The 17,941-nt window shown below is 53.4% G+C and overlaps 1 protein-coding gene across 1 annotated transcript in view; it reads left to right on the forward strand.

Moving 5' to 3' along the window:
- The window catches only part of LOC122688479 (liprin-alpha-1-like), a 363,309-nt gene extending 345,750 nt beyond the window's left edge, over nucleotides 1–17,559 (forward strand). Inside the window, exons 9-13 of the mRNA XM_043894495.1 lie at nucleotides 7,061–7,086; nucleotides 8,886–9,117; nucleotides 13,825–13,976; nucleotides 14,803–14,974; nucleotides 16,372–17,559. Coding sequence (XP_043750430.1) covers nucleotides 7,061–7,086; nucleotides 8,886–9,117; nucleotides 13,825–13,976; nucleotides 14,803–14,932 — 540 coding nt within the window. The 3' untranslated portion in view covers nucleotides 14,933–14,974; nucleotides 16,372–17,559. The remainder of the gene's footprint in view (nucleotides 1–7,060; nucleotides 7,087–8,885; nucleotides 9,118–13,824; nucleotides 13,977–14,802; nucleotides 14,975–16,371) is intronic.
- Nucleotides 17,560–17,941: the final 382 nt, after the last annotated feature.

The following is a 17,941-nucleotide window of genomic DNA, read 5'->3' on the forward strand; positions in this document are numbered from 1 at the left end:
GAGCACACTGTTTTTCTTTCTTTGTTTTTTCTCTTTCTCCCCAGAGGAAAATCAGGTACATTTGCTACGCTCAGAGGTCTAAGACTTTTAAAACTGCCTGGCCTTTAATCATTCCATAATGGCACAGGGACCAATTAGGCTTCATATTTGGACCACCAGCTTAGCATGCCATCATGAACTCAGCCAGAGCCTACCTCTGGAGCGGTGGGCCTGGCCTGTGCTGGGCACGGCAGTGGCAGGGATGTTTCTGTCGTCAGGGAGCAGACCGCCTCATGAAAGTAACCATAGGCCGCCCTCATGGCGAGTGAAAGCCGGGCAGCACATGTTCCATCGGGGACGCGTGGCTGCAGGGTGCAGGGCATGCGGTGGCAACAAAACCAAGACTCTGAACTGGTCCGCTTGCTGATGGGCCTAGGCGCGAGCTCAGGCCAGCTGTGGGCGTGAAACCAGATAAAGGCCCGGTGCCACAGGGCCCCAGGGAAGAAGTCAGGCTGCCTCACTCTTCCGCGTCTCAACACGGGATGACCACCTAGGGCTTCTGGTGACAGAGTATGCGGCTCTAAGGCACATGTGCCAGCTTTCCTGCCTGTGTAGCCTAGGTTTCTAAGTGCATTGCTGTTTACCCCGTGAATCACGTGTACAACACTCTGCCTTGAAACTGCACTTGTATTATCCCTTTTTTCTGTTACCACCCATTTCCTGTGAGCTGCGTTGTTAGCATAGAATTAAATTAACTGTGGGTCATTTTAGATGCATGTGAAATGGTAACTGGTCCATTTTGTGGTCTTTTTTTTTTTTCATTTTGTGGTCTTTTGACACACTGTTTTATAATTTGTATCATTGTGTAAGTAGTTGATATTTAAAACTCTTGGACCATTTCTCTGTGGTTTCATGCTTGATTTCTTTCTGAGTATTTGTAAAAAACAACAGTTCTGAATATTTTTCCTTGTGGAGTTTTCTGACAGTGTGTCTGCTTTCATCATTGGTTTTGATTTCCTGACTCATCCTGTTGTCTGTTTAGCCATCATCAATGCAGACCCCAGACTCCCACCGCCCCCCCCCCCCAAGGCTGTGGTTCACACATCCATCTCCCCTCCCCCATCCTCCCCCTTGTTCTGGTCATATCCGTGCTGTGTCCCATTAGTCTGGTTTGTGCTTTGTCTTCGTGTCTCATTAAATGGTGATTTTTCCCGCATAGCAGTAAGTTAGAGTTAGTGTATCACTATGTAGTTACAGGCATAATGTAGATGGATGATACACTATATGGACAGCAGATGCCTCTCCCAAGCAGCCTTCAGAGACCCCCAGTGGGCGCTGAAGGGTGCCCTGGAGGAGGAGTCTGCTGGTTCCCTTTGTGCCATTTGAAGGCGAGAGAATGGAGAGGATGTGCTGACCGGGCTGATACGGTGAACCCATAGGCAGTCGGTTCGCTGGAATGGAGTAGAGATGATGGGAGGTGGTCCTGCAGCCAGCGAAGGGGGTGGCCAGGCCCTGGGGAGGAGTCATGAGGAAAACAGGGGCGAGGGCTCTGACCACGGGGTCTAGGTAGCCGGCAGTCAGCACTTCGAGGCTGCCCCTCAGATGCTTTGAGGTCATGTCTGGGAGAGAAGGCAGGACCTGGGTTGAGAGTCGGACAGGGGGGAACTTTGCCGAGAGAGGGGTGTGAGGTGTGAAAGCGGGAGGGCGGCACGGGCCCCAGCAGGCACTCTCCCGTGCGTCTCTGATGGCAGAGCCCCCCTTGTGGTGCGAGGGGCTATCCCCCAGAACAGCCCGAGTGCCTGTGCCCCGAGAGGACAGCTGCGGGGGCTGGCCCTCCAGTCCCCTTGCTGCCCTGCTCGCTCCTGTCTGTGCATATTCAGACCAGCCTGGAGCACGAAGGCCTGGGAACCTGTGAGGATCGCACTCCTCGGGGAACTAGTACAAGTGATGACCGCTGAGGTGGACCCAGCGACTGGGGAGCTGAAGTGTTTTTTCCTTCTTATTTTCCTTCAGCCTGCCTGATGGAAGCATGGACTGTTTTTAATTTTGGGTTTTTGTCTCTGACTCCATCAGCCCACCCTTGTGAATAACCTCATAGGATTGCCTTCCGTCCACGCTTGAGACCTGAGTGTCACCAGGCCATCTAGGAACTGGATTCTCCTCCTGCCCATTTCTTCAGTACTGCTCGCTTAAGAGATGGCAGTGTCTCATAAGCATGGCCGTTTATCCAAAGTCGGGGCTTCCATATCAAATTGTGTTCGGTTCCTGATAGACGTGAGCTGTCCTGAATGTCACTGACGAGCCGTGGTCCTCTTGTTCCCAGGTGCAGAGCCAGAGGGAACAGGACTGGGAGTCCGCGCAGCAGGCCCGCGTGGTGGCCACCGTGGCCCAGGCCTTCGAGAGTGACGAGGGCGTGTCTGACGGCGAGGGCGACGGGGTCACCCTCCTCAGCTCGGCCGATCAGCCGCCCAGAGGGCAGGCCGATGCGGACACTCTGCCTGTGATGATTCAGGAGCTGCTGGACGCCATTAACGAAGACATCCGGTGGGTGCGCCCGAATTCAGCTCCCTAGAACCTGGGCTTCTCTGAGGAGCTGTCTTCTCCTACGTGAAGTCTGAGTTTTCCATAGTGAGAAAACTGACTTCAGGCCTGCTTCGAGGATTTTCAGTTCTGAGATCGCCCTTGATGATAGAGCTCAGTCAGGCAGGGCGTTATGTCCACAGCTGGTGTCAGCCCTCTGTGGGGCATCGTTGTGGAGTGATCCCTCCAGCTCTGAGCCCCCAGGTGGCTGAGGTGCAGAGGTGGTGTCCTCTGTGGCCCGTGTGCCCTCCAGCCCTCTAGAGGGTTCACCCTCCCGTGTCCCTATGAGACTCCCACGTTCTGGTGAAAAGCCACCTGGAACAGAAAAGCAGGGGTTTGGGGGTTGGCAAATTCCCACTCAGATCTGCATTGTCCTTTTTAACTTAATACAGTGTGAAGATTGGCTTGTTGTAAGACAGGGGTCCAAGGATGTGTTTGAGTTTTTCTCATCTCATCAGTATATTTAAGATATTTTCTTTCGACACCGTCTTGGCAGTTGTAACAGTTTACAAAATGGGATAGAGTGCAATGGCCCGCCTCGTGGTGCTCAGGGGGCCTTGGGTCTGGGTGCAGCCGGGTGTCCGGGGGCCCTGAGGCCTGCTTTGGCCACACCCGCACAGCTACGCCCCTGTCCCGGGTCCACGTCCAGAGTGGCGGCAGGCCGGTGACCGTGCGCAGGACCAGGCAGAGCTGCTGCTCAGATTGTTCTCGTCACATCAGCCCAGGTCGAGGGGCCCGTGCCTGTGTGCCAAGCACGCGGGGCTCGGGGGGAAGGCAGGGGTGAACGGCACAGCCAGCAAACGCAGGTGGTGCCGCCTGCACTTTTGATGCCGAGACAGACTGCTTCCTGCGCCCTGTTTCAGCTCAGACGACCTCAGAACGATCGGCTTTCCCTGTCCCCGCAGGAATTATGGAACAGTTCCATATTAATATTTTATTTTTACAGCAAGTTGTCAGGTAAAGTGAATTTTCCTTAGACAATAAGTTGACTTGTTATAAATGGTATATTCTGTCCATCAGCTTGCTATCACAAGTGAGAAACTTTCAGGAATTATAGGTAGAATGAAGCTGAAGAGGTTATGATCTGCAAGAATCCTGTATTTTATTTTGGAAATCATTTTATATGCATCATCGAGTATTTAAACTGCTATTTAAAATCACCCACTACACATTAGGGGAGAAGAACACTAAGCGTGAATTTTAGGTAAATGCGGCACATTGACATGAGTCCAGAAACTCACATAAAGCTGGTGGAGAACTTCATCAAGTGATGTGTTGTTACACATACAACCTTAAAAAAAGAAAAATCCCCTCAGCACTTCATCTGGTCTGGGGACTTTTGTTTAGAATCTCCAGCTTGTTCGTGAATCGCTGTGTTGGTTATAGAGAGTTCCCGATTCCCAGTGGCAAAGACTTGAAGCACTGACGTGCACCTCTGCCCTGAAAGCAGGGAAGGTGAAGGTGGTCAACTTCAGGTATCTCCTCACAGGGAGAGAGTCTCCACCCAGGCCCCGTCAGAATGTTAGCGTAAATAAGTCAAAACAAACGTGAATGACCAGGGGCCAGTTTGTAAGACTCAGTGCTAAGTTATTCCAAGTTTGAGAATATTCAAAAGAGGGAAAGTCGAACCTTTTAGCCGAGATGTGAAATGAGCAGATGTTCCCGGAATTTGCTCATCGTGACGCAGAATGCCAGCCCAGATTTGTTGTCCAGACACGTTCCTGTGCTGACAAGGGCAGCTGACGAGTTTTGCTCTCTTTTAGGTGGATCTTAGAGGAGAAGAAGATTTCGAAGCAGCGGGCCGAGGAGACTGAGAGCAGGGCGGGCGGGGCGCGCTTAGGCAGCCTTCGGAGTTTTAAGTCCCTGAGCTCCGTCAACCTGTGTCCTGCCTCCTCACTTGCCGGCTCCTGCCCGCCCAGAAGGGAGCACTCCCCGCCCCGAGGGAGGCGGCACAGCCTGGAGCGCGAGGGAGACCGCTGGGCATGATGACTCCGGTATGTGCCTGCCTCCTCCCTGCCGCATCCCTCCCCAAGCACACTATTTTTCTTCCTATGTTTTTTCTGTTTTTCCCCAGAGGAAAATCAGGTACATTTGCTCCGCTCAGAGGTCTAAGACGTTTTAAACTGCCTGGCCTTTAATCATTCCATAATGGCACAGGGACCAATTAGGCTTCATATTTGGATCACCGGATTAGCAAGCCATCGTGAACTCAGCCAGAGCCTGCCTCTGGAGTGGTGGGCCTGGCCTGTGCTGGGCACGGCAGCGGGAGGGAAGTTTCTGTGGTCAGGGAGCAGACAGCCTCGTGAAAGTAACCATAGGCAGCCCTCATGGCGAGTGAAAGCCGGGCAGCACATGTTCCATCTGGGACACCTGGCTGCAGGGTGCAGGGAATGCGGTGGCAACAGGACCAAGACTCTAAACTGGTCCGCTTGCTTATGGGCCTGGCCGCATGCTCAGGCCAGCTGTGGGTGTGAAACCAGTTAAAGGCCCGGTGCCCCAGGGCCCCAGGGAAGAAGTCGGGCTACCTCACTCTTCCCGCGTCTCCACACGGGCTGACGCCCTAGGGCTTCTGGAGAAAGAGCGTGCGGCTCTAAGGCACATGTGCCGGCTTTCTTGCGTGTGTAGCCTAGGTTTCTGAGTGCATTGCTGTTTACCCCGTGAATCACGTGTACAACACTCTACTTGAAACTGCACTTGTATTATCCATTTTTTCTGTTACCAGCCATTTCCTGTGAGCTGTGTTGTTAGCATAGAATTAAACTAACTGTGGGTCATTTTAGATGCATGTGAAGTGGTAACTGGTCAATTTTGTGGTCTTTTGACACACTGCTTTTATAATTTGTATCAGTGTCTAAGTAGTTCATATTTAAAATTCTTGGACGATTTCTCTGTGGTTTCGTGCTTGATTTCTTTCCAAGTATTTGTAAAAAAACAGTTCTGAATATTGTTCCTTGTGGAGTTTTCTGACGGTGTGTCTGCTTTCATCAGTGATTTTGATTTCCTGACTCATCCTGTTGCCTGTTTAGCCGTCATCAATCCAGACCACAGCCTCCCATCCCCCCCCCACCGGAGGCTGTAGTTCACACATCCATCTCCCCTCCAGCATCCTACCATTTGCTCTGGTCGTATCAGTGCTGTGTCCCGTTCGTCTGGTTTGTGCTTTGTCTTCGTGTCTCATTAAATGGTGATTTTTCCCGCATAGCAGTAAGTTAGAGTTAGTGTATCACTATGCAGTTACAGGCATAATGTAGATGGACCATACGCTATATGGACAGCAGATGCCTCTCCCAAGCAGCCTTCAGAGTCCCCCAGTGGGCACTGCAGGGTGCCCTGGAGGAGGAGTCTGCTGGCTCCCTTTGTGCCATTTGAAGGCGAGAGAATGGAGAGGATGTGCTGACCGGGCTGGGGTGAACCCATAGGCAGCTGGTTCGCTGGAACAGAGCAGGGATGATGGGAGGTGGTCCTGCAGCCAGCGAAGGGGGTGGCCAGGCCCTGGGGAGGGGTCGTGAGGAAGGCAGGGGCGAGGGCTCTGGCCACAGGGGCCAGGTAGTCAGCAGCCAGCACCTCGAGGCTGCCCCTCAGATGCTTTGAGGTCATGTCTGGGAAAGAAGGCAGGACCTGGGTTGAGAGTCGGACAGTGGGGAGACTTGCAGAGAACAGGGTGTGAGGTGTGAGAGTGGGAGGGCGGCACGGGCCCCAGCAGGCACTCTCCCGTGCGTCTCTGATGGCAGAGCCACCATTGCGGTGCGAGGGGCTATCCCCCAGAACAGCCCGAGTGCCTGTGCCCCGAGAGGACAGCTGCGGGGGCTGGCCCTCCAGTCCCCCGGCTGCCGTGCTCGCTCCTGTCTGTGCGTGTTCAGAGCAGCCTGGAGCACGGAGGCCTGGGAACCTGTGAGGACGGCACTCCTCAGGGAACTAGTACAAGTGATGACCGCTGAGGTGGACCCAGAGGCTGCGGAGCTGAAGGATTTTTTCCTTCTTATTTTCCTTCAGCCTGCCTGATGGAGGCATGGATGTATGTTTTTAATTTTGGGTTTTTGTCTCTGACTCCATCAGCCCACCCTTGTGAATAACCTCAGGATTGCCTTCCGTCCACGCTGAGACCTGAGTATCAGCAGGCCATCTAGGAACTGGATTCTCCTGCTGCCCGTTTCTTCAGTACTGCTCGCTTAAGAGATGGCAGTGTCTCATAAGCATGGCCGTTTATCCAATGTCAGGGCTTCCATATCAAATTGTGCTCGGTTCCTGACAGACGAGAGCTGTCCTGAATGTCGCTGACGAGCCGTGGTCCTCTCGTGCCCAGGTGCAGAGCCAGAGGGAACAGGACTGGGAGTCCGCGCAGCAGGCCCGCGTGGTGGCCACCGTGGCCCAGGCCTTCGAGAGTGACGAGGATGTGTCTGACGGCGAGGGCGACGGGGTCACCCTCCTCAGCTCGGCCGATCAGCTGCCGCCCAGTGTGCAGGCCGATGGCGACCTTCTGCCTATGACGCTTCAGGAGCAGCTGGACGCCATCAGTGAAGAGATCCGGTGGGTGCGCCCGAACTCAGCTCCCCAGAAAGTGGGCATCTCTGAGGAGCTCTCTTCTCCTACGAGAAGTCTTGAGTGTTCCACAGTGAGAGAACTGACTTCAGGCCTGCTTCAAGGATTTTCAGTTGTGAGATTGCCCTTGATGAGAGAGCTCAGTCAGGCAGGGCGTTCTGTCCACAGCTGGTTTCAGCACTCTGTTGGGGGGCGTTGTAGGGTGTCCCCCCCAGCTCTGAGCCCCAAGGTGGGTGAGGTGCCAAGGCGGTGTCCTCTGCGGCCCATGTGCCCCCCAGCCCTGTGGGTTCACCCACCTGTGTCCATCGGAGACTCCCACGTTCTGGTGAAAAGCCACCTGGAACAGAAAAGCAGGGGTTTGGGGGTTGGCAAATTCCCACTCAGATCTGCATTGTCCTTTTTAACTTAATACAGTGTGAAGATTGGCTTGTTGTAATACAGTGGTCCAAAGACATGTGTTTGATTTTTTCTCATCTCATCAGTATATTAAAGATGTTTTCTTCTGACACCGTCTTGGCAGTTGTAACAGTTTACAAAATGGGATAGAACGCAAAGGCCCTCCTCGTGGTGAGCAGCGGGCCTTGGGTCTGGGTGCAGCCGGGTGTCCGGGGGCCGGAGGCCTGCCTGGGCCACACGCGCACAGCTACACCCCTGTCCCGGGTCCTCGTCCTGAGTGGCCGCAGGCCGGTGACCCTGCGCAGGACCAGGCAGAGCTGCTGCTCAGATTGTTCTCGTCACGTCAGCCCAGGCCGAGGTGCCCGTGCCTGTGTGCCGAGCACGCGGGGCTCGGGGGGAAGGCAGGGGTGAACGGCACAGCCAGCAAACGCAGGTGGTGCCGCCTGCACTTTTGACGCCGAGACAGACTGCTTCCTGCGCCCTGTTTGAGCAAAGAAGAGCTCAGAAAGATGGGCTTTCCCTGTCCCCGCAGGAAATGTGGAACGGTTCCATATGAATATTTTTATTTTTACAGCAAGTTGTCAGGTAAAGTGAATTTTCCTTAGGCAGTAAGTTGACTTGTCATAAATGGTAAATTCTGTCAATCAGCTTGCTCTAACAAGTGAGAAACTTTCAGGACTTATAGGTAGAATGAAGCTGAAGAGGTTATGACCTGCAAGAATCCTATAGTTTATTTTGGAAATCATTTTATAGGCATCATCGAGTATTTAAACTGCTATATAAAATCATCCACTACACATTATGGGAGAAGAGCAGTAAGCGTGAATTCTAGGTGAATGTGGCACATTGACATGAATCCAGAAACTCGCACAAAGCTGGTGGAGAACTTCATCAAGTGATGTGTTTGTACATATTCAACCATTAAAAAAGAAAAATCCCCTCAGCACTTCATCTGGTCTGGGGACTTTTGTTTAGAAACTCCAGCTTGTTCGTGAATCGCTGTGTTGGTTATAGAGAGTTCCTGATTCCCAGTGGAAAAGACTTGAGGCACTGACGTGCCCCTCTGCCTTGAGAGCAGGGAAGATGAAGGTTGTGAACTTCAGGTATCTCCTCACAGGGAGAGAGTCTCCACCCAGGCCCCGTCAGAATGTTAACGTAAATAAGTCAAATCAAACGTGAATGACCAGGGGCCAGTTTGTAAGTCTCACTGCTAAGTTATTCCAAGTTTGAGAATATTCAAAAGAGGGAAAGTCGAACCTTTTAGCCGAGATGTGAAATGAGCAGATGTTCCTGGAATTTGCTCATCGTGACACAGAATGCCAGCCCAAATTTGTTGGCCAGAAATGTTCCTGTGCTGACAAGGGCAGCTGACGAGTTTTGCTCTCTTTTAGGTGGATCCAGGAGGAGAAGGAGAGCACGGAGCAGCGGGCCGAGGAGCCTGAGAGCAGGGCGCGCTGGGCGTGCTTAGGCAGCCTTTGGTGTTTTAAGTCCCTGAGCTCCATCAACCTGTGTCCTGCCTCCTCACTTGCCGGCTCCTGCCCGCCCAGCAGGGGGCGCTCCCCGCCCCGAAGGAGGCGGCACAGCCAGGAGCTCCAGGGAGACCGGCTGGGCGTCATGACTCTGGTATGTGTCTGCCTCCTCCCTGCCCCTTGCCTCCCCGAGCACACTGTTTTTCTTTCTTTGTTTTTTCTGTTTTTCCCCAGAAGAAAATCAGTTACAATTGCTATGCTCAGAGGTCTAAGACATTTAAAACTGCCTGGTCTTTAATCATTCCATAATGGCACAGGGACCAATCCGTCTTGATATTTGGACCACCAGCTTAGCACGCCATGATAAACTCAGCCAGAGCCTGCCTCTGGAGCGGTGGGCCTGGCCTGTGCTGGGCACGGCAGCGGCAGGGAAGTCTGTGGTCAGGGAGCAGACAGCCTCGTGAAAGTAACCATAGGCCGCCCTCATGGCGAGTGAAAGCCGGGCAGCACATTTTCCATCGGGAACGAGTGGATGCAGGGTGCAGGGCATGCGGTGGCAACAGAACCAAGAATCTAATCTGGTCCGCTTGCTGATGGGCCTGGCCGCTCGCTCAGGCCAGCTGTGCGCGTGAAACCAGATAAAGGCCCGGTGCCCCAGGGCCCCAAGGAAGAAGTCAGGCTGCCTCACTTTCCGTGTCTCAACACGGGCTGACTCCCTAGGGCTTCTGGTGACGGAGTGTGCGGCTCTAAAGCACATGTGCCAGCTTTCTTGCGTGTGTAGCCTCGGTTTCTGAGTACACTGCTGTTTACCCCGTGAATCACATTTACAACCCTCTGCCTTGAAACTGCACTTGTATTAACCCTTTTTTCTGTTACCAACCATTTCCTGTGAGCTGCGTTGTTAGCATAGAATTAAATTAACTGTGGGTCATTTTAGATGCATGTGAAGTGGTAACTGGTCCATTTTGTGGTCTTTTGACACACTGTTTTATAATTTGTATCATTGTCTAAGTAGTTGATATTTAAAATTCTTGGACGATTTCTCTGTGGTTTCATGCTTGATTTCTTTCCGAGTATTTGTAAAAGAACAGTTCTGAATATTTTCTCCTTGTGCAGTTTTCTGATGGCGTGTCTGCTTTCATCATTGGTTTTGATTTCCTGACTCATCCTGTTGTCTGTTTAGCCTTCGTCAATCCAGACTCCAGCCTCCCATCCCCCCCACCGGAGGCTGTAGTTCACACATCCATCTCCCCTCCGCCATCCTCCCACTTGAGCTCTGGTCATATCAGTCCTGTGTCCCCTTAGTCTGGTTTGTGCTTTGTCTTCGTGTCTCATTAAATGGTGTTTTTCCTGCATAGCAGTAAGTTAGAGTTAGTGTATCGCTATAGAGTTAGAAGCATTGTGTAGGTGGATCATGCACTACATAACCTGTGTAATCATAAATGAGATTATGCTTCCATGAAGAAATGCTCCTCTACACGTAGAGTTAATGATCTTTTGACCCAATATCCTTTCGGTGTTGATGCTTGGAGTTTAGACGGTAAATCTCATCAGCTTTTGCATGGTTAATGTCTCTCCTAGACTCTTGTGCAAAGTATCTTTTATGGTTCATAAGATGTGAAGACTCCACTTGCTATTATGCTAGCTTTCCTTACAAATTTTCATGGGATACCTGCTTTAATGGATTTATTCTGAGAAGTTTTATATCAAATTCTAGGTAAGGATTTTACATTAATGTCCAATAGGTGGTTAGATTTGTTCAGGTTTAAAATAGGTATTATGGTAACTTCCTAATCAGTGAAATTACTACTTTAAAGTATAACGTGTTTTCTATTAAGGGAAACTAACTTATAGCAAATTTTGGCTGAGAACAGACAACTCTTAAGGCCCTTTGCTGACCAGAATGCTCTGCTTTAATAAATCATGATATTGTAATAGAATGGTATCTCCTGAGTAATAATTTATAGTGTTTCTCTAGTAAACCTTGAATAGCTCATTTCACTTCTGTGGTTAAAAATATGCTCTGTTTCCAGTTCCATGTTCTCTAAGTCTTCATCTCACTTCTATGTTTGCCGTCATGTTTGCTTTACTGTATTTGCCTGTGACGCTTCTTGCATTTTTAGCATCAGAGTTGCAATCAATCTGGTTTCTGTTCATTTCTTTGCATGCATCTTTCAGCCTAGTGAGTTAAGGAAGCATCGTCGAAAGGTTAACTATTTAATAATATAGCATACGTTTGTTTCTCTGTGAAGTATTAAAGAGTCCTTATCCTGTTACATGAATGAACACTATGTGGTTATGTACTGGTGAATAATTGACATTTTAATGGAAGTTTTGAAACTCATCCACCAGTTGAAATATGCTGATGGTTCTCTTGGTAATAGGTCATTCGGGGACTCTTGTAACAGTTTGCCTTTCTCCCACTTGTTTACCTTCTAATCAACTCATGCTTATTTATAATAGACATAGGATTATTTTTAAAATTGTCTTCAGTTACTTTTTGGCCGTGCTGCACAGCTTATGGGATCTTAGTTCCCCAACCAGGGACCAGGCCGGTGTCCCGGCAGTGAGAGTGCCAAGTCCTAACGTCTGGACCACGGTGGAATTTCCGCTCAGCATGTTATTCAAAGAAACGGCTGAATCCGAGCCGTAGGTGGTAGCTTTGGGGGAAGGCAGTCTAATGACGGGGGTAGCAGTGTGCAGGAGCCTCTGTGTGCCAGGCAGCGTGGCGAGTGCTTTCCGAGCCTGTCATCTCATCTGGCAGACACCCAGGTGAGGGCCAGGCTGCTGTCATCCCCAGTCAGCAGACGTGGACACTGAGGCTCAGAGAGGCCGGGCCCCGTGCCCAGGCTCGCACACCCAGCAGTGCGGTGCGGACTGGTCTGATGAGAGCCTGGACACTTAACCCTGCTGCCGTCCCGCCCCCTTTCCTCCAGAGGCCCTCGTGTCCCTCACAGCATCCCTGATGGAGGGAGCATCAGGAGGGAGCTCGCTGCCCCTCCCGTCGGGTCCCTTGGATGAGCCCCTGTTGTTGAGTCCAGTGCCCCGAGGGCTGGCCGTCCTTGTTCCTCTCCCGCTCCTAGCCCGCTGACCGACCACTCCTGGGACCTTCCCACAGGACTCGGGCAGCCGCGCTCCAGTTCTCGCAGCTCAGTGCCTGGGAGCTCTTCTACTGGGCCCCGCGGAGCAGCACTGTGCCCTGGGGCTGGTGACCTGGGTGTGCTGCTCACCAGCTCTGTGGCCTGCTGTGCCCTCCTGTTACGTGAGGACACGGTCCTGCCCATCCTAATCACATGGGCACCAGCGGGGCGGGCTTCCCTCCTGGGGCGGGCGGCCAGGCTGGGGACCCAGAGGCCTTCCTCAGGAGGAGGCCCGGGGAAGGGGCTGGCCGCGGTCCCTGACTTTGAGGCAGGTGTTTGTCTCCCCTGAGTCCACGGTCAACCCAGGTGTGTCACTTCCCACTCTGTTTCTGTTGTTTTCTGATTTTTATAAAGGCTTATTGTACCTTGAATTTGAGACTGATCCCTGTTCAGTTCCGTGGGGATAATTTCTAGCCTCTGTAGCCTTCTGTTGCCTGAGGGTTCTTGTTGGAGATCAGGGGAGGGTGCATAGTTTACCCAGCTGCTGTTGAACGGGCTCAGCTGTATTTTGCACTGAGTCACTTTGTTGTCACCAAGCTCCTGTGGGGCTGCAGTGGATCAGTATTCTTTAGAGAATCCCACTACAAAGGCACAGGTTAGTTGGTTAAAACAACACACTCATTGTTTACAAAAATACTTGCCGTGCCTGTTTCCTGAAACTTCCCCTGGCTTAACCACACACCCAAATGTACTAGTGAGACCTGGCTGGACCCTGAAGGGGTTAGTCTGTTCCCCACACTGTTACCACCACTGTCTTTCCTGTCCTCACACCCAGGACCAGCGGAAAAGCTGGGACTCCAGGAGAAACATCTTTTTTTTTTTTTTTTAATTGGTTTATGTTTGAATTGAAGGATAATTGCTTTACAGAATTGTGTTCTTTTCTGTCAAACCTCAGCGTGACTCAGGTATAGGTATACATATACCCCTTCCCTTTTGATCCTCCCTCCCATCTCCCTCCCCATCCCACCCCTCTAGTCTCATACAAGGTCATCTCTGAGTGAAAACCTAGGGGTGCTCTATGTAAACCACAGTGAGCAAAGTACACTTGAACTGCGAGTGAGCACTTCAGTGTCAGCCCCCAGTCTGTCCGTTACTGAGAAACACGAGCCAGACACGTGGTGTTCGCATGCCGGGTGAGGTACCTTTTCTGTCTTTCCCCTGTTGTCCTGGGCTCCAGTGGCTGCATCGTCACTACCAATGATCTTGGGTGGTGGCACAAGCTGTGTCCTTTGCTCCTTCAAACAGAAGGGTCTGGACGCCTTTGCTGAGAGGCTTCTTCCTCTTGCTAGTGGTGCTTCTGAGCAGCATCTGGCGATGAGCAGAGTCCTTTCATCAGGGCGGTTCATGCCATGCAGGGTTCACGGTGCTGGCGTCTGTCTGCTGTCCTGCCCGGCGTGGCCGTCTGGTCGCTGGATTCCAGGGAGGGCGGAGCCCGGCTTCAGGGAGGCTCCCGTCCAGGGCGTCTGCACTCAGTCGGGTGCTCTCGCTGCCCCACGCCCCGCTTCTCTTGAACAAGACAGTCCTGTAAGATGGCACTAAGCTGGAACAAGGGTGGTTTTTTGTTTGTTTGTTTTTTGTTTTTTTTGTACTTGGAGGAAAGCATACCAAATAAATTTACATATAAGTTTTCGGTTATAATGTAAAGCCTGTGAGGTTGCCTTTTCTGACACAGTCTATCGTTAGCAAGTTTTACACTGCCATTTTACACCTGTCTCACTCAGCTGCCAGCTTTAATGGAAGAGGTAGAAGACGACGAGACCACCATCAAAGGTGAAACCTCGAGCCCTGCCTCGCCACGGTCCCTTCGGCTGGACCGGCTGCACACGGGGGCGCTGCGCACTGCCGGCCCCGAGGACGTCAGGGACACCCGCAAGTAAGGGGCCTGCGCGCCTCGTCGTCAGTTTCAGGAGCCCTGCGCCTCTTCTCTTGAAAGAGTTAGAAGGATGTCTTTAAAGGAATCCCACTGGGTTCGGTGCCTGTGTTTAGTGGTGAACTTCAGGTGCTGGGTGAGAAGAGCTCAGTGGCCTGGCTGATTTTAGAAAACGTCCATCTCTACGGATTGACCCCGCTGTGGGAGCTTTCTTCCTGCTCTTGCTAGAGGTCTGCCCCGCCCGGGGTGCGTTCCTGAGGGTGACGGCCCCGTGCCTCTCGGGTTCCCTCTTGAGGGTCCCTCCCTTTTCCTCAAGGGTCTCCTCTCAGGAGACTCCATCCCCTGCAGTGACTGACACTGTCCTCATTCAGACCGCTGCCTGCTAAGCTCCCGTCCTCAGCCAGGCAGCACTCGATGGAGGGCACGTGTGGTCTCCTGACCAGCAGCTGTGCTGCCACGGCCGGGGACGGTCACCCTGTGGAGGTGGGGGGAGCTGCCCAGAGTGGGGGAGCTCGCCTTCTCTGGGAGCCTCGTCACCTGCCAAGCGGAGACCCTGAGGGAGGGTCAAGGTGCCCTCTGCACCAGCTGGCCTGGAGTCAAGCCCTCCCCAGGGGGAGCTCCAGTCCGAGACTCTCAGCTTCCCGGGGCGGATGTCTGTGGCTGGGAGCCTGCACTGCTTGTGTGGAGTGTGGTTGGTGAAGGAGCCTCCACTGTGTGCTTGAGGTTGAGGTGCGGGTGTTGCTGGGTGGCCGGTTCTAACAGTAGATCTTGAGGACGGGTGTGTGTTTGCACGAGGGCGCCGGTTAAAGGTCCTTCTCTCTCCCAAAAGCTCGACCGGCTCTCAGGACGGCCCCAGGGGCAACCCCAGCAGCAACACCATCAGCCAGGACTCGCTGCAGAAAGCCGCGAAGAAGAAGGGCATCATGTCCTGCATCGGCCGCTTGTTTGGCAAGAAGTAAAAGGGCCGGCCTGGACTCCCGGCAGGGAGGCCTTAGGACCAGGTGGGTGCTTCCCCGTTGAGAGGGAGGAGGGCCTGCAGGCATGTCCCTTCTGTGTCTCCCCCGCTGCCCCACGAGGCTCCTGTCACTCACGCTCGGGGTCCTCCTGGGAGCAGGAGCGGAGGAGGCATCCGTCTTCTCGGTGGGTCCAAGATGATCTGATGAGTTAATGAGTGGATGGGTGGATGAATTATGTGTAGAGGGATGGAGGGATGGATTAGAGAGTGGATGCATGGATGAACAGATATCTGGCTTGATGGGTAGACGGAATTCATGAGTGGGTGGAATATGGATTAGTGAGTGTGTATGGATGGTTGAAGAGATGGCTGGCTCGATGGGTGGATGAATGAAGCATGGAAAGAATAAAGCAGATGTTTATACTCCAACGCTAGAAACATATTCTATGAAGTTGATTGAGTAGGAGCTGGGCAATGATTGTTTCGTCCAGAACACTGACAAGTGTTTGGAAACGGCCTAAGTGCTCATCAGTGAGGGGTGAGGTCCAATCTCTGGACATCGCACAAGGAACGGCCCTCCTCCTCCTTCCTGCCACCTTCCTCATCCCCAGGAGCTCCTCAGGGGCTCTGCCCATGGCCCACGCCCCACCACACAGTCACGCAGGTCCTCCTGGGGTCTCCTCACCACACAGTGTTACCATTAGGCCCCCATCTCTCTCGGCTTCATCTCCTTGAGGACAGGGTATGTTCCTGCCTCTTCAGCCAGATATTTGTAGAGTGTCTTGTTTGTGCTGGGTGTGGGATATACACCCAGGGGTAAGTGAAACAAGATGTGGTCTGGACCACAGTTAAGATACAAGAGAGAAAAAGGAGCAGATTATTCAATGCTATCCCTAGTCTTAGTAAAGACAACGCTGAGATGGAAGGTGCATTGATTATATGCCAGATGCTGGGCGTGCCCCTTCCCAAGCAGGGGCTGCCACCTCCCGATTTACAGAGGAGGACACAGTGATGGTCACGCGGTCAGGGAGTGGTGAGGGCAGGTGCACACCCAGGCAGTGGGACCGTGCACTTTGCCGAGCCCCAGCCCCCGCTCTGGTGGGTGCAACGGGAATGAGATGGTTCTATGGCGTCCCTGACTCAATGGCCTTGAGTTTGAGCAAACTCCAGGAGGTAGTGAAGGACAGCAAAGCCCGGAGTGCTGCAGTCCACGGAGTGCCAAAGAGTCGGACACAACTGAGCGACTGAACTAAAGCCTGAGTGTGTGCTAAACTGCTTCAGTCGTGTCTGACTCTTTGCGACCCCAGGGAGTGTAGCCCACTAGCTCCTCTGTCCATGGGATTCTCCAGGCAAGAATACTGGAGTGGGCTGCCATGCCCTCCTCCAGGGCATCTTCTCGACCCAGGGATCCAACCCACATCTCGTTATCTCTCACATTGGCAGGCAGACCTTTACAGCTCGCGCCACCTGGAAAGGCCCCGTGAACGCTGATGCAGAAAAGAAGGGCTGCTCCTAAGTTAAACTGGAAGAGCAGCAAGCACAGGTTGTAACGAGGAAACCACACGATGAGCGACAACAGTGCGGACAGAAACAAGCAGGGACGCCTTCACCCACATAAAGAAAACAAGTGTGCCGTTCGGAAGAGGAGCCCGTCAGCCCTTGGAGGGACAGTTGGAACCAGAATGAAAACCGAGGCCATGGTCAGCAGTGCCCACGCACACGGCCTGAGTGGCGTGGTGTCACTCACCGGGCTTCCTGCGTCCCCAGAGCTGCTGCCGGCGGTAACATCTCAGAGTGCTAGGCCGGCAGCGTCCCCGAGTGAGCTGAGGCATCGCTGCTGTCCTTGCAGTGCTGCTGCGGGGCCCTCTGTGGGCGGCCACCCTCGTCCCCTGCCCCGCCGCCCACTGGGGCCTGCCTGTCCCCCTGGGATCCTTTCAGCCCCTGAGCGTGGGTGGTCCCAGGCCTCTGCCTAGCCGGACTGGGACGCAACTCAGGACTTGGGCTTGAGATATCAAGGAGACCATGAATCTGGAAGGACACTGCCCTGGGGCCCGTGAGAGAGCAGGAGAGCAGAGCCCCCACGGGGAGAAGCAGAGCTGGGGAGCGTGCCCACAGCACCGCTGCCTCCTGCGCAAGTGCCCCCTCTCCTCTCCTTGACCTGAAACAGACCCCAGCTGCTGCTGCTCCGCAGATGATTCCTACAGATGCACCTCCTGCAAGAGCTGTTGTCCTGCTGCTCGGGGGCTGCCTGAGTGTGCTCAGGAGCATCAGACAAGTGGGGCTGCCATGCCTGATTCTGGGGGAGGGCCTGACGCTGGGGGAGGGTCTGATGCCGGACTAGGGCCGGATGTTGAGTGGGTACGTCTGATGCTGGGGAGAACGTCTTGTGCTAGACTAGGGTCAGAAGCTCGGGGAGAGCCTGCTGCTGGCCGAGTGTCTGATGCTGGACTAGGGCCTCATGCTGGGGGCGGGCACTTCTGATGCTGGACTAGGGTCTGAGGCTGGGGGAATGTCTGATGCTAGACTAGGGTCTGAGGCTGGGGAAATGTCTGATGCTAGACTAGGGTCTGATGCTGGGGGACGGCCTGTTTCTGGGCGACTGTCTGATGTTGCACTATGGTCTGATGCTGGGGAGGGCCTAAGGCTGGGGTGGGGGAGCTTATGATGCTGGACTAAGGTCTGAGGCTGGGGGAATGTCTGATGCTAGACTAGGGTCTGATGCTGGGGGAGGGCCTGTTTCTGGGCGACTGTCTGATGTTGCACTAGGGTCTGATGCTGGGGAGGGCCTGATGCTGGGCTAGGGCCTAAGGCTGGGGTGGGGGAACTTCTGATGCTGGACTAGGGTCTGAGGCTGGGGGAATGTCTGATGCTAGACTAGGGTCTGATGCTGGGGGAGGGCCTGTTGCTGGGCAACTGTCTGATGTTGCACTAGGGTCTGATGCTGGACTAGGGCCTGATTTTGGGGGAAGAGGGCCTGATGCTGGGGCGGGGAGGGGGAAAATCTGATGCTGGA

This window comes from Cervus elaphus, chromosome 33, assembly GCF_910594005.1.
Source record: "Cervus elaphus chromosome 33, mCerEla1.1, whole genome shotgun sequence".
NCBI classification, from domain to species: Eukaryota; Metazoa; Chordata; class Mammalia; order Artiodactyla; family Cervidae; genus Cervus; species Cervus elaphus.